Source organism: Miniopterus schreibersii (genome assembly GCF_964146895.1).
Source record: "Miniopterus schreibersii genome assembly, chromosome: 4".
NCBI classification, from domain to species: Eukaryota; Metazoa; Chordata; class Mammalia; order Chiroptera; family Miniopteridae; genus Miniopterus; species Miniopterus schreibersii.
In genome coordinates, this window is record NC_138105.1 from 40,025,454 (window position 1) to 40,038,421 (window position 12,968).

General features: G+C 36.5%; 1 protein-coding gene across 4 annotated transcripts in view; it reads right to left on the reverse strand.

The window, feature by feature from the left end:
• INPP4B (inositol polyphosphate-4-phosphatase type II B) overlaps positions 1-12,968 on the reverse strand; it is a 528,611-nt gene that overhangs the window by 116,214 nt on the left and 399,429 nt on the right. For all 4 annotated transcript variants that reach the window (XM_081135695.1, XM_081135696.1, XM_081135693.1 and 1 more), the window contains 2 exons: positions 6,717-6,847; positions 6,220-6,324 (listed from right to left, as the gene is read on the reverse strand). In XM_081135695.1, the coding sequence (XP_080991821.1) occupies positions 6,220-6,324; positions 6,717-6,847 (236 nt within the window). The remainder of the gene's footprint in view (positions 1-6,219; positions 6,325-6,716; positions 6,848-12,968) is intronic.

The following is a 12,968-nucleotide window of genomic DNA, read 5'->3' on the forward strand; positions in this document are numbered from 1 at the left end:
AAAAAGTCATCGTGACACTGCAATGAAGTGTAATGCGTTTCTGCTAAGACCTGGGTGGGTGACCAATAACACCAACAATATACAGAACTAACTAAAAACTGCATACATATGTCCCACTAAGCCTAACTCAATTAAAAAAAAAAAAAAAGCTGCCCTGACTGGGTGGCTCAGTTAGCTGGAGTGTTGTTCTGTACCCCAAAATGTCGAGGGTTCAATTCGCTGTCAGGTCACATACCCAGGTTGCAGATTTGATTTCCATTTGGGGCGTGAGGGAGGCAACCCATCGATGTCTCTCTCCTGCTCTCTCTCCCGGTCCCATCCTCTCTCTAGAAAATTTTTTAAAAAATTAATTAAATTAAAATTTTAAAAACCTGTAGACTCAGTGGATCCAAAAAAGTTTGTTGTCTCTCCAACCCTACACAGCAAGAAGGGAAGAATGAATCTGAGCTGAAAGAGAGAGGATTCTTAATCAATGAAACTTCAAATTTCTTACTCTCTCTCACATCTCCCTCTCTCTCACCCCCACTCTCCCTGTCCCTTCCTCTCTCTCTCTAAAAGTAGTAAAAACAACAAACAAAAATATATCCTTGGGTGAGAGTTAAAAAAAAAAAAAGCTTCTAAGCAAACAATCATGTAAAAAGGCAACAAAGAGAATAGGAGAAACTATTTGCAAACCGTATATCTGATGAGGGGTTAATCTCCAAAATATGTTAGGTACTCCTATAACTCAATACAAGGCTGCAGGAAGTCCTAATATTTTGCAATTGTTATTTGATAATTATCAGGTATCAGTATCATTGTACTAAAACAGTTATCTATTTTGGCCCCCTCATTTTTGAATTTCACTTGCAATGAATTACTACAAAAATAGTAGACAGATCTATGTACACCATGGGATTTACTTCCTGTTCTCAGTTTAGTTAATGAAGAAAGATCTACACTTAAAGCACCATGTTCATTTCTGGCCAGTGCAGAGGTGCTCCTTTAAATTTAGTTAGAATTAGCTTCAATTGATTGTTTTCCTTTAGGGGAGAGCAGATATACAAAAAATAAAAATAAAAAAATCAATAAAAATAAAATTCTAAGGTAACAATCTGATTAGTAACATTTGTCCCATTGTTTTAAAAAAATCCCCATTTTATCCTGCTCTTTAAATTAGGTAACTTTATGATATAAATAGCCCTTAACTGTGTATAGTAAAAGCTTCCTGATTTTTGGTACTAAGAGACAATTGTAAAAATGTAGGTTGCGGTTTTACAGTGTAGAAAATTTAAGCAAAAAAAGTTAAAGGTCCTATTTCTTTTCTTATAAAACAAAACCTGTGTGTCTTCTTCCTTTGGTATTTTATACCTCAAAAATTGTCCTTGGCTTTGTGAAAATGGCATAGAAATTGCTTCTCATCAAGCTAAAGATACTAGGTTGATTTGAAATTTAATAATAGGGCTGCTTCATAGCCTTTTAAAGGCCATTTAATAATAGAAATGAGATAATAAGTCTATTTTTCCCAGAAGACCTCTTTAAAATTCCTACAACTATAAAAATAGTGCTAATAAGAAAATGTAGACATGCTGATTTCATTTCAAGGAACAATTTAAGCAGAATCCCTGACTTCAAAATGGCCCATAAATGACTTTGACATGAACTGCAAGACCATAGGGATTTTTAAGAGAAATGTGTTTCAAAGAAGTCCAAGAAATTTGGCATCATCATGAAACTTACCTAAAGGTAATTATGCTTCATTCATGAGGTGATACACCCAAGCTCCTGACATGCAGAAATCAGGGAGCCCTGAACAGTTCCTCTTATTTGTTCCTGCCTTCAGTGTAGATAGAGATTGGAAGTGTAAGGGGCAGAGAGGTCGACCGATTCATCCATAGTTACACAGAAAATCTGGGTGATGTACCTGATTCCAACTACAGCTTTATGATATCACATAGTAGGTTCTTTTTTTTTTTTTTCTGCTACCTTTCTTTCTTTCTTTCTTTCTTTCTTTCTTTCTTTCTTTCTTTCTTTCTTTCTTTCTTTCTTTCTTTCTTTCTTTCTTCTTTCTCTCTCTCTCTCTCTCTCTCTCTCTCTTTCTTTTTTCTTTCTCTCTCCTCTCTCTTTCTTTTTGTTTCCTTCTGTCTCTTTCTTTTTCTTTGCTATGTATTATAATGTGATATTATATATAGCTATAATATATAAAATAACTTATATAATATTATAATATCTCAAGAATCCATATTTCATACTATTCACAACTGATTTTCCAATAAAATAAATTTTACTGAGATATATCAGAGTGGAAAATTTTATTCTTAATTTCAGGGCGTTGTTTTTGTTACTGTGGTTAGTCGCCGCTCTATAAGATTCCTATTGGGGTGGGCATTCTATTTGTTGCATTTAATTTAAGTAATGAACAAATATGAGGGATTAACTTAATGGATCTGGGGGCACCGGAACTTAAATGGAGGTTATTTCATTTGTCAGTATGAGACACGGCATCATTAGTTCTGCTCAGTTACTTGTTTCAAGAGCCAGGCATTAGCCTTGGATTTGGTAAATCTGCCTGCTATTGTTTGTAAAGCTGCCTCTCCAGATACAGCAGGCATATTAATCAAAGGTGAATGGATGCAATTTACTAATGGTGAGAAGGAAAACAAATGTAGACTGTATCCAAATAACTCACCAGTGAAATACCAAGGCTCGGCCCATCTCACTTGCATCATTACCTTACAACTTGTTGTCTGTAATTCAGCTGAACGTAAAAAATCAGTAACAGTGGATCTTAAATAAATTTAACTGCAATTTGAAATCTGCTAAATACATGTTACATAAACAAGTAGAAAGCTTGATTGACTACCACCTACAACTTTTAACTTTTATTTTGCAGATAAGTAAACCAAAGCTCAGAGTGGTTATTAACTTGGTCAAAGTCAAAGAAGTGGTTAAAGCCCTAAAAATTCAGTCATTTTCAATTTCTATTATAACATATAGTTGGTGATCTAGTCTATAAAGCATCTCCTTTATCTGAATTCCAACTTCAACTAACTTTTAAACTTATTATAAGAACATAAATATTTTAAAAACATAAATTATTTAACGTTAGATATATTTTATGTATACAACATACATACTAACATAATTATATTATGCAATACAATTCAGTACCTTCACATTAATTCTTGGCTGTCAGGATACCTAGTCCTTTCCCACATTTTCTCATTAGGTCTTTAAAAGGAGGAGCCAGTCTTTCTGAAAACTACTATGTCAAAAATCCTCTAGTTTATGAGCTGTACCCTAGTTTTAACATCAAAATCTTGCTTTTTTTCTCTACTGCTTGATTTTGCTATCACATATAAAAAATTCCTTCATACATCCTGTTATGGGTTGAATTGTGCTCCCCAAAATGATATCTTAGAATCTGACCTTATTTGGAACTAGGGCCTTTACAGATTAATCAAGTTGAAATCAGGCTCTTAAGGTGAGTCCTAATCCAATATGCCTGGTGTCCTTAAAGGGGAAATTTGGACACAGAGACAGATACACATGGATGATAAGGACACACAGGGGACACCATGTGAAATTGGAGGAACAGTGTGATGCATCCACAAACCAACAACAAATCAAAGGAAACCAAAGGTTGCCAGGAAAAAAAAAAAGAGCTAGGATGAGGCAAGAAAGGGTCCCCTACAGGTGCCAGGGAAGCGTGTCTCTGCCAACACCTGGATTCCGGACTTCTGGCTTCAAGGCAACGAGACAATAAATGTCTGTTGTTTAAGTCAAGCAGTTTGTGGTGCTCTGGAATTGCAGCCCTAGGAAGCTGGTACACCTCCCAAATCAAACTAACTAGAATAAATTTTATTTGCTTTTCTAAATTTCTTTCTTTTAGTTTCCAGTTCCTTCCTTTCAAATGGGAGAAAGAGAAACTAAAGGCACTGTATCCATCCTATCTCACTCTAGTCTATTTTTCAGATAGTATCTTAGCAAAAAAAAACACCAAAAAACCCAGCATAATGTAAATGGTTCTGTCATTTTCAAGAAATAAATATGATGTAAAAGGCCACTTAGACAATAATTTCTCTTTGGTGGAAGTATTTTAAGGATAAGCACCAAATATTTGAATGCATGTTTAAATATAAACTCCTATCTACTTGGCCCAGACAAACTACCTAGTTTGATGACTCTTCTATCATCCATGCACCGCTGTAACCCCAGGCCATCCTCTCCCATTTCATCGTTCAGTCAGTCATCAAGCACTTGCACGTGATGAGGTTTCCAGAATGCCTCTGCCCCTCTAAAACGTCTTTCCTCTACATCTGGCTACCTCCTTAGACTTTATTGTCTCTTCGATGATCACTTTAACAGCCATGATATAGTTGACAGACCCATTTTGTTCCAGTGATGGCAAAGGCCACATGGATCACGGAAACCCTTATTGTTTATTCTAGGTGTTTTACACACTCAAATTCACTTGATCAAAAGAGATTAGACACAGATTAAAAAGATTAAAGAACAGACTTAAGGTCATCTATAAACACTGGTGAAGCTGCAGTCCTATTCTATTCCACTCCAAAATATATAAACTTCTTACAATATCATAAAAGTCTTTTCATACTGGCCATTAGGAAAAAAATCACGTTGGTTGTCAGATAGCTTTTAAGTACTTTGACTTCGTTATTACTTATTGATACTCTGGCTTTGATGATTTTTTTAAAACCAGTACATGTTACGCTCAAACTACTGACAGACACTCAGTAACCAAAGTTCCTAAATGCCTTGGGCCAATCCATCTAATTTTTACTTCAGTTCTTTGATTTGACATAATTCTTGGTCACAAGGACCTAAGTTAAAATTTCAGATGGCTGATAAAGGTTACCAAAGATAATAAAATTATACATTAAAATGATTGTAACTATACTTAAACTGACACATTAGCTGGTTGTTCATACATAATCAGTATACACAAGCTTAGAAAAATGTTTAATTTTTCTGATTGTACAATTTCAGAGGAGCCTGGATACATGGCTCAGTTGGTTGGAGCATTTTTCTTTACACCAAAAGGTTCAGGGTTCAATTCCTGGTCAGGGCTCATACTTAGGGTGTGGGTTCGATTTCCAGTCAGGGTGAGTACAGGAGGCAACAGATCGATGTTTCTCTCTCTCCCCCACCCCTCCCTTCCTTTCTCTCTAAAAATCAGTAAAAAAATGTCCTTGGGTGAAGACTGAAAAAATTCAGATGATTCTAAAGCAGAACAGAGATTTCATTTTAACTTTTTAAAACCTCTAACCTATATATTGCAACAATGGCTACAAAATAGGGTGTTCGAATGCATCTTTAGATGTATCTATGTATGTTTGTATACATGTGCTGACACACATATGACGAAGAATTCGATGGCCTAAGGGAACTTGGCTACCTGGGAAGATGGGTACTAGTAGGAAGGCCATGCATTTAACAGAGAGACTTCTGAGGGGAAAGCAGGCAGAGGGCATTATTAACAAGGATGCTGGGACAACAGCCACAATATGGGACTTTGGTGGTAAACAGGGGCAGACAGTCATCTAAATGTGTACAAAATCCATACAGCAATAAGTTAAAGTGAGATAAGAATACCGTAAAATATATATTAGTGAGAAATGGTAAGGAATTATGCAGAATGGCAATGAATACAACGCCATAGAGTTCACTCCGGACCTTATTCAGGTATGTATATGAAAACCTATACATTTGTCTTTGGAAAATGTTTCTCACAACTGAGTACATCAAAGTACTCTACCACCTTCCATCTGATAAACCACCTTCTTTCAGGGAAGGCGGTGATTCTGGTGACGGTCACCACCAAGACAGAGGAACAGCCTGTGAGTCCAACTTTGGGCTCTGGTTTCTCAAGATAGGTACACAGTGAACAAGTCTTGTTTTTCCTTTTTCTTTTTTTCTAATTCAGACCTGAGCAAAATTGGTAGCTATTAGCTGTCACCTACTCTACTTAACGAGGCTAATATTCATAGTGCATATTCACCTGTAACTCGGTTCAGGTGCTACACTGACAAAGAATTGCTCAGAAACACACCGAAAAGATAACAGCCTCTTTCATAGCATTCAGGGCTATTGTCAGCTTCAACTATTTCATCTTCATCTTTATATAAGTGTTTAAATTGTAGATTCTTTCAATAGTGGAGTTTTTAAAGACACGCACTAACATAATTTGCCCATTTTGAAAAGAACACTATACGCTACCTTTCAAGTGAGGGCTGTGTACGTGCATCCTCTGCAGGTGCAGGTTTATTGGAACAAACTCTAATGTTTTCTCTCCTTTGCTGCTGCTTGATTTGAAAGAGGACCCTAGATGGGAAAAAAAAGTCAATATTATTAGTAAGTAAATAATGAGTGTGTGTGTGTGTGTGTGTGTGTGTGTGTGCGTATGCTGAAAAGTAAATTTGACATAGAAAACTGTTACAAAAGCTTCAGGAAGAAAAACAACTGTATGATTTGCTTTTCTTCTCAGATATTTAATCTTCTGAAACACTCTCAGTTATACTTATACTAATACCATGAGGTAAAATAGTGCATTTTTTTCTGTGTTATTTTTCATAAGATGGAAGCATCAGAAATAAAAGTTACTTTTTAAAAAGAATATTGAATCCCCTATATCCATAACCATGTTTATTATTGTTTTCACACAGCATGCATGAAACACAATTCAGGTTGAACATGTCGAGTTACTGCTTTCACACCTGTTTCCTTGCTGAGTTCGGTAAGAATGTCTTGGTACATATTCACCATCTGATCACAGTGAGTGAGGACATTTTTCCGAAGATTATCCCAGTGTGGAGAAAGTTCACCAAGTTCTTTTAGCTCTTGGTTTCTGTTAAGAATGGAAAAGATGACAAAATTTCTATTTTGCTCTTAAATCCATAGACACAAAGTGCTTAATCAGGGTTGTCAAACTAATCAGAAATTGATTCACCATCCCTTTTGGGAAAGCTCTATGTGCTTTTTAGGAGGGAAATAATCATTCTAACACAAAGAAAGATATGAATAGTGTAGGCCACACAAACATTAAAAATTCTGTATGTCATAGAGAAAAAAAATACAGTTTAAATTCACTGAGAAAAAATCACAAAGGTGGCAAAGACTCTCATTAAGGTACATATAGGCCATTTGGTGAAAAAACAAACACTAAACCTCAACAGAAAAATGGCTAAGTTCTAGGCTTTGACCATCCAAAAATAAATAATGTGGGAAGAATTATCAGACTATGTCTGAAGGAAACACAAGCTATTCAGGTAATCTAATTTATATATAATAGAGATGTAATTTTTTCAAAACCTATAAATGGTATGATCAGGTATGATTTTATTGGCCTCAGTTTCTCCCAAGAGGCCAATTTAAGGAGCATTGCGTATGTTTTGTCCCTTCTTTATCAAAAGGAAAAGCTAATCATGCCATTTATGTTTTAATTATTAACTTTTATCTAATTCTCTACCCTTTATCCAAGTTAATTTGAATCATCAGAATGCCTTTTCAAATTATAATGATAAATGGCTTTAATATGCTGCTTGGTTAAAACTCTTACTCATTTCTGTAACCTTTTACACACAACATTTTCATGAGGCTAATTTAACCAGCAATAATGAACCTTCTTTGCTATTTTGGCTGTGAAACATGCTAAATACCAAGCTAATAAATTCAGACGATGTAGAATCTGTAACATCCTGTTAAATGCAAGAGTAATGGATGGTGTGCCAAAATGTGACTTGGTTTCAAATGTTTGTAGCAGCCTTTGCATTGTTTCAATAGGGATGCAATGTAGTTTTGCTATATCTTTCATATGAGGTCTTTAAAATTTTGGGGAACAATCATCTCATTCTCAACTGTTCCATAGATTCGCCATCAATCCCACAACATTCATTGGAAAATAAGTAATTAATCAATAGACAGTGAGAGTAAAGAAAGTCCGGGACCAAAGAAAAGATAGAAGGAAAAAGGAGGAAGCATAAGGTGGTACATAAGGCGGTATGTTACTGAGCTGGGGAGACTTCACAGAGAAACAGGGCTGGATGCTAGGTCATGTGCAACAACTCTAGAGTAGTCATATGGAATCTTTGCGCCTTGGAGCAGCTTGCTAGATGGAGGAAAGACATTTATATGCAACCTCTTTACCTTCTATATTTCACTGGTAAAGATTTAGCCTATGGGACATTAACTCCTTTGCACTCCAGTTGTGAAATCTGTCTCCTTTGGGTAGCCACCAGGGAAGCAATATTCTGGTGGAGCCCGAACTTTCCTGGGCCTGGTCTGATAAGACACAGGTGCCAAAGCCATTTTGGATCTTCCCATGGTAGATGTAATTGAGGGCATGCTAATGCCTGGTCTTAATCTTTAGGGAAACTGTGATAGTTGATGGCATTAGAAAATTAAGTGACAATAGTAACAATATATGGGGCTCTCCATTGAATAAGTGGTCAATAAGTGAAGACATATTAAGGTTGAGCCAGTATAGAAAAGCATATAACCTGGGTCCAGGACAGGCACTCCCTTACACAACTCAGATGCACATGCATCAGTTTCTGGTATACAGAGAGCATATAAAACGAGCATATAAAACAATATTACTCACATCTTCCTAAAGAGAGAAGGTCAAGTACAATCATTCAAAATCGTCCCAGTTGCAATTCCCAAGATTTAAGGAGAGATAGTGAACCAAGTTACAATATCTAATACTCCAGCTGAGATTCATCACCAATCCCCTCTACCACTCATTCCAGATTTTCTTCCACTGGCACTTCAGCTGGTCTGGGTTGTTGCTTTGTGAGGTCACTCATACCTTAATCAAAAGGGATTAGGCCCGTAGCTACCTTGCTCGTATGGACTCTTGGTTGTTGCAATTGTTCACTCATATCTGAGATTGGGGTACCTTTGGGTTCCAGACTTTTTTTCCCCCTCAGATTGTGAAGCAGCAGCCCTCCTTCCTTATGGTGATGAGAATATCTCTTACTGTCTTTGCTGGTCCATTGTAGCAAGGAATGCATGGTAACCAGATCCATGTGCAATCAATCATAGCTTCTAGTTAAGGGGGACTATGAACTTGGTCCCCTGACAGAACTGCCAAAACCCAAAGCCCAAGAACCAGGATTCTAACTGGCAAAGTCCAAGGTTGTAGGAAAAGGCACACTTTTTGTCTAGATGATTTGTCTTGTCTTACCTTGTTTAAATATTTCAAAATATATGCTTCTCTTCTTCAGTAAAATAGTAAGTTATTGGAGGTCACTAAGTTCCTCTGAACTTTCCATAAAACAAAACACACTACTAAGTATATAACATGTTTGAAACACATATCATTGAATAACATAAAGAAAAAACGAAATTGAAAAAACAAGCAACACTATGAAGAATGAAGAGAAATAATTGAATACAGAATGAGGCATAGGGGAACTGGAAAATAAATAGCCAAAGCTGCTGGAAAGTTTTTTTAAATATAGTGCATAAAGCATTGGCAGGAATATTAAATAGATACATGGTTTCAAACTTTGTCCCTCATACCCCTGGGAGAGGGACAAAGGGGGGGGGGGAGGAGGGAAGCCAAGTAAGTGAACAGACATCAGGCCTTTTCCTCATCAACCATGAGAAAAAACAGCTCCAACTGAATCTCTGATTAATATGGGAATTTTGTGTACAGTTTCATTTTGGAAAAAAGTTTCTGGGGCTAAAAAAATAGAACTAAGCTTAAACTACCAAAATAAAACATAGTAAAAATAGGAGAAAGTTTAGCCTCTAGCTATAGCTTCTATTTAAAACATTAGCTTGAAAGCCTCCTGATGATATATTCAAGGAGGGAATTCCAACATGGGGAAGGTGGGCTCTTAGCCTGTGAGTGGCAGAGGCTTGTTTTATCCATCTTTTTGTCCTACCACAGTTCTCAGTCCATGGGAAATGCTCAATATAGGTTTTCTGACTGAGCAAATGAAAGATTTGCTTGCAGGTTATTGTCCTTAGGTTTTCCTGAAATTTGACATAAAGTCAAATATAATGTAAAATGCTGAGCTCTCCCCTAGTTAAAATGGAGAGATATAATGAATGAATGAGCCATTACTAAGTCTCTAACCTTGTAGGATTTAAGTCTGTAACCCTGGATTGGTCAAGTCTTCCTTAGGAATGCAGAAAGATTAGAAAATGTATCTTCATATGGAGTTTCTTACTGTGATGAATAATATTATGTGTCAACTTGAATGGATCACAAGGTGTCCTCATATTGGGTCAAACGTTATTGTAGGTGTCTAGGAGGATGTTTCCAGATCAAATTAACATTTAAATCGTTAGGCTGAGTAAAGGAGATCAGTCTTCCTACTTTGGGTGGTCTTGTCCCATCAGTTAAAAGCCTGGATAGAGCAAAAGGAGCTGACCCTCCTGTGGTAAGAGAGAATTCCTTAGGCCATACCGACTTTGAACTAGAGTACTGGCTGTTTCCAGCCTTTGGACTTGATTTGAAACATTGGCTTTTCCGGGGTCTTAAATGTACTGGCCTTTGGAGTAGAAATACAGTATAGCCTTCTCCCAAGTTTCCAGCTTGCCAACTCACCTTGAAGATCTTAGAACTTGTCAGCTAACATACTTTACACACACACACACACACACACACACACACACACACACACACACACTTTATGGTTCTGTTTCTCTGGAGAACCTTGACTAACATACTAACTCTACAGGGATTCCATTCCAAAGATTTCTCCCTACTTGGTACAAAAAAAGTTGGAAGACAAGTTGAGATGAAAACATCTAGAAGACGGTTTAGGCTCTTTCATGGCCTTTTATCCCTCCCACCATATTTTACAAGTACTCTGTTGGCCTCTCCAGAAAATTCAGTATAGAGATGCTTAGCTTTTCTAAGGGACAATGCACAAGAAATCGCTCTAGTTCTAGTCAGAGCTCCACATGGGAGTAGCTATTTTATTAGAAGTCTGAGTCCAGAATGATAAACATTAAAAATGGGGCATGTAAATTTAAAAATTTTTGACATTATGAAAAGTAGTCATTTTAACAAAGAGTGCCTGGAAATAATAGTTAATTCATTTACAATAATTTTTGCAAGGACAAATAAAAATTTATATACCAAAGGATATGACCCAATAAGAAAGACATTAAATGTTATTTGAAATTATTATCTAAGTAAATAGAAATATTTTCCCCAATAAACTGTACAATACCATCTTTTCAGAATAAAAATAGAACCTTATGTAACTATCAGAGTCTAAAACTACATGTGGGTATAAATGGAAGGAAAATTTAATGGTCAAGCTGCTTTCATTCATTCTGCAAAATTAGACTTTAACTCAAACCCAAACGAAGTCATAAAAAAAATGTACCCATTAAGAAAAAAAAGTAAATGCTAAATTGTCAATGAAGAATAGACTACATGAATGGCCAGTGGTGGCTTCAATGTCATAAAGAGATTGGGAGACACCATAAAACTTGAACAAAGTTCAACTCGATGTCAGATTTCATAGTACTTTCAACGCACAATTCAAACTGCCTGTTTTAACCCATACAGGAATAAAAACTGCATCCATAAATCACAACCTTTTTTTTTAACAAAAAATGTTTTTTTGTAAATGACAATGTGGTTAATGTTGCAATCCATGAGCCACTATTTCACTGAAGAATGGCTAGAGTGGTCATTCACTCTGATTTTCACTTGACAGTAAAATAAGTGCATGTTGTACGGTGTAAGTGGGTGTTGTGCACTCAAGGAAGTTTCAAGCTATAAGCAAAGACTCAGAATTGAAGCGTAGTAACTACAGGATTTAGTTGTAATCACAGAATCTGTATCTGATAAGCAGTTAAATTCTATAATTTAATTTTAGGTAACTGCATTAAAAAAATTAGGAATGAAAAGCATGTCTTATTCCATCCTAAGTGTCTATTTGCTGTCCTTGATAAAGATGACTTGGGGTTTACTTGTAAATAATATCTTATTTATTTTTTGAAGTTCGTCTTAAAGTTATCAAATATGGACAACATCTATTTTTTTAATATTGCAAGGCTCAGTGTTCCACTTATGTTTAAAGTGGTGGCACATTATATGAAGTTCCTTGAATATCTACATATATTAATTACATGCCTTTCACTGTGAGCAGCCATGAAAATTACCAAGCGCACCTGGAAGGCTGGTAAAGGAAGGAAGTGTGCTAGACGCTCCTCTCCTTTTTGTTATGCTTGTCCAGGCTCTTAGAAATTGCAAACATTTCTAGGCAGTTTCCCTTCTGACTCCCACCCCTGGATCTGGACTGCAGATGTGACCCAGTGGAGTTGGGGGAGCCAGGTTCCAAAACCAGAGCTGCACTTACACATACACACACACACACACACACACACACACACACACACACCCCACACACACACTAGTTGTAAGTGTTAGAATCTCCTGGTTGCTCATTTAATTACTACAGTAAAACAAATATTGATGTTATTATCTAGGAAGTAAAAAAAATCTGGAAATTGAGAGATTATGTAATTTAAAAAAATTATCAGTATATATCAAATGGCAGATGTAGGTTTTGAACTCAGGTCAATAATGATTCCAATCCTGTGTTTTCATCATTACATCACACTCTCCCCTATTCATTTCATTTGAAATAAAGAATCTTCGCACAATAGACAAAAAATGCTTCTGCATGAGCTTTGCCTTATTTGTTCCTGTGAGGTTGCTGGTTCAATTCCCGGTCAGGGCATATGCCCAGGTTGGGGGCTCGATCTCCAGGAAGGGGTGTGCAGGAGGCAGCCAATCCATGTTTCTATCTCTCCCTCTCACTTCCTCTCACTCTAAAATCAATAAAAACATATTTTTAAAAATTTTTTCAATGTGCCTTTATTTTATGCAAGTATGCAAATGCTAGTAGACATCATCAAAGGCATGGCAGAAGACAAAGCTGGAGAAGCAAATAGACAGGATGTCCCACTTGCCTTGTAGTCCACGTGAAGGG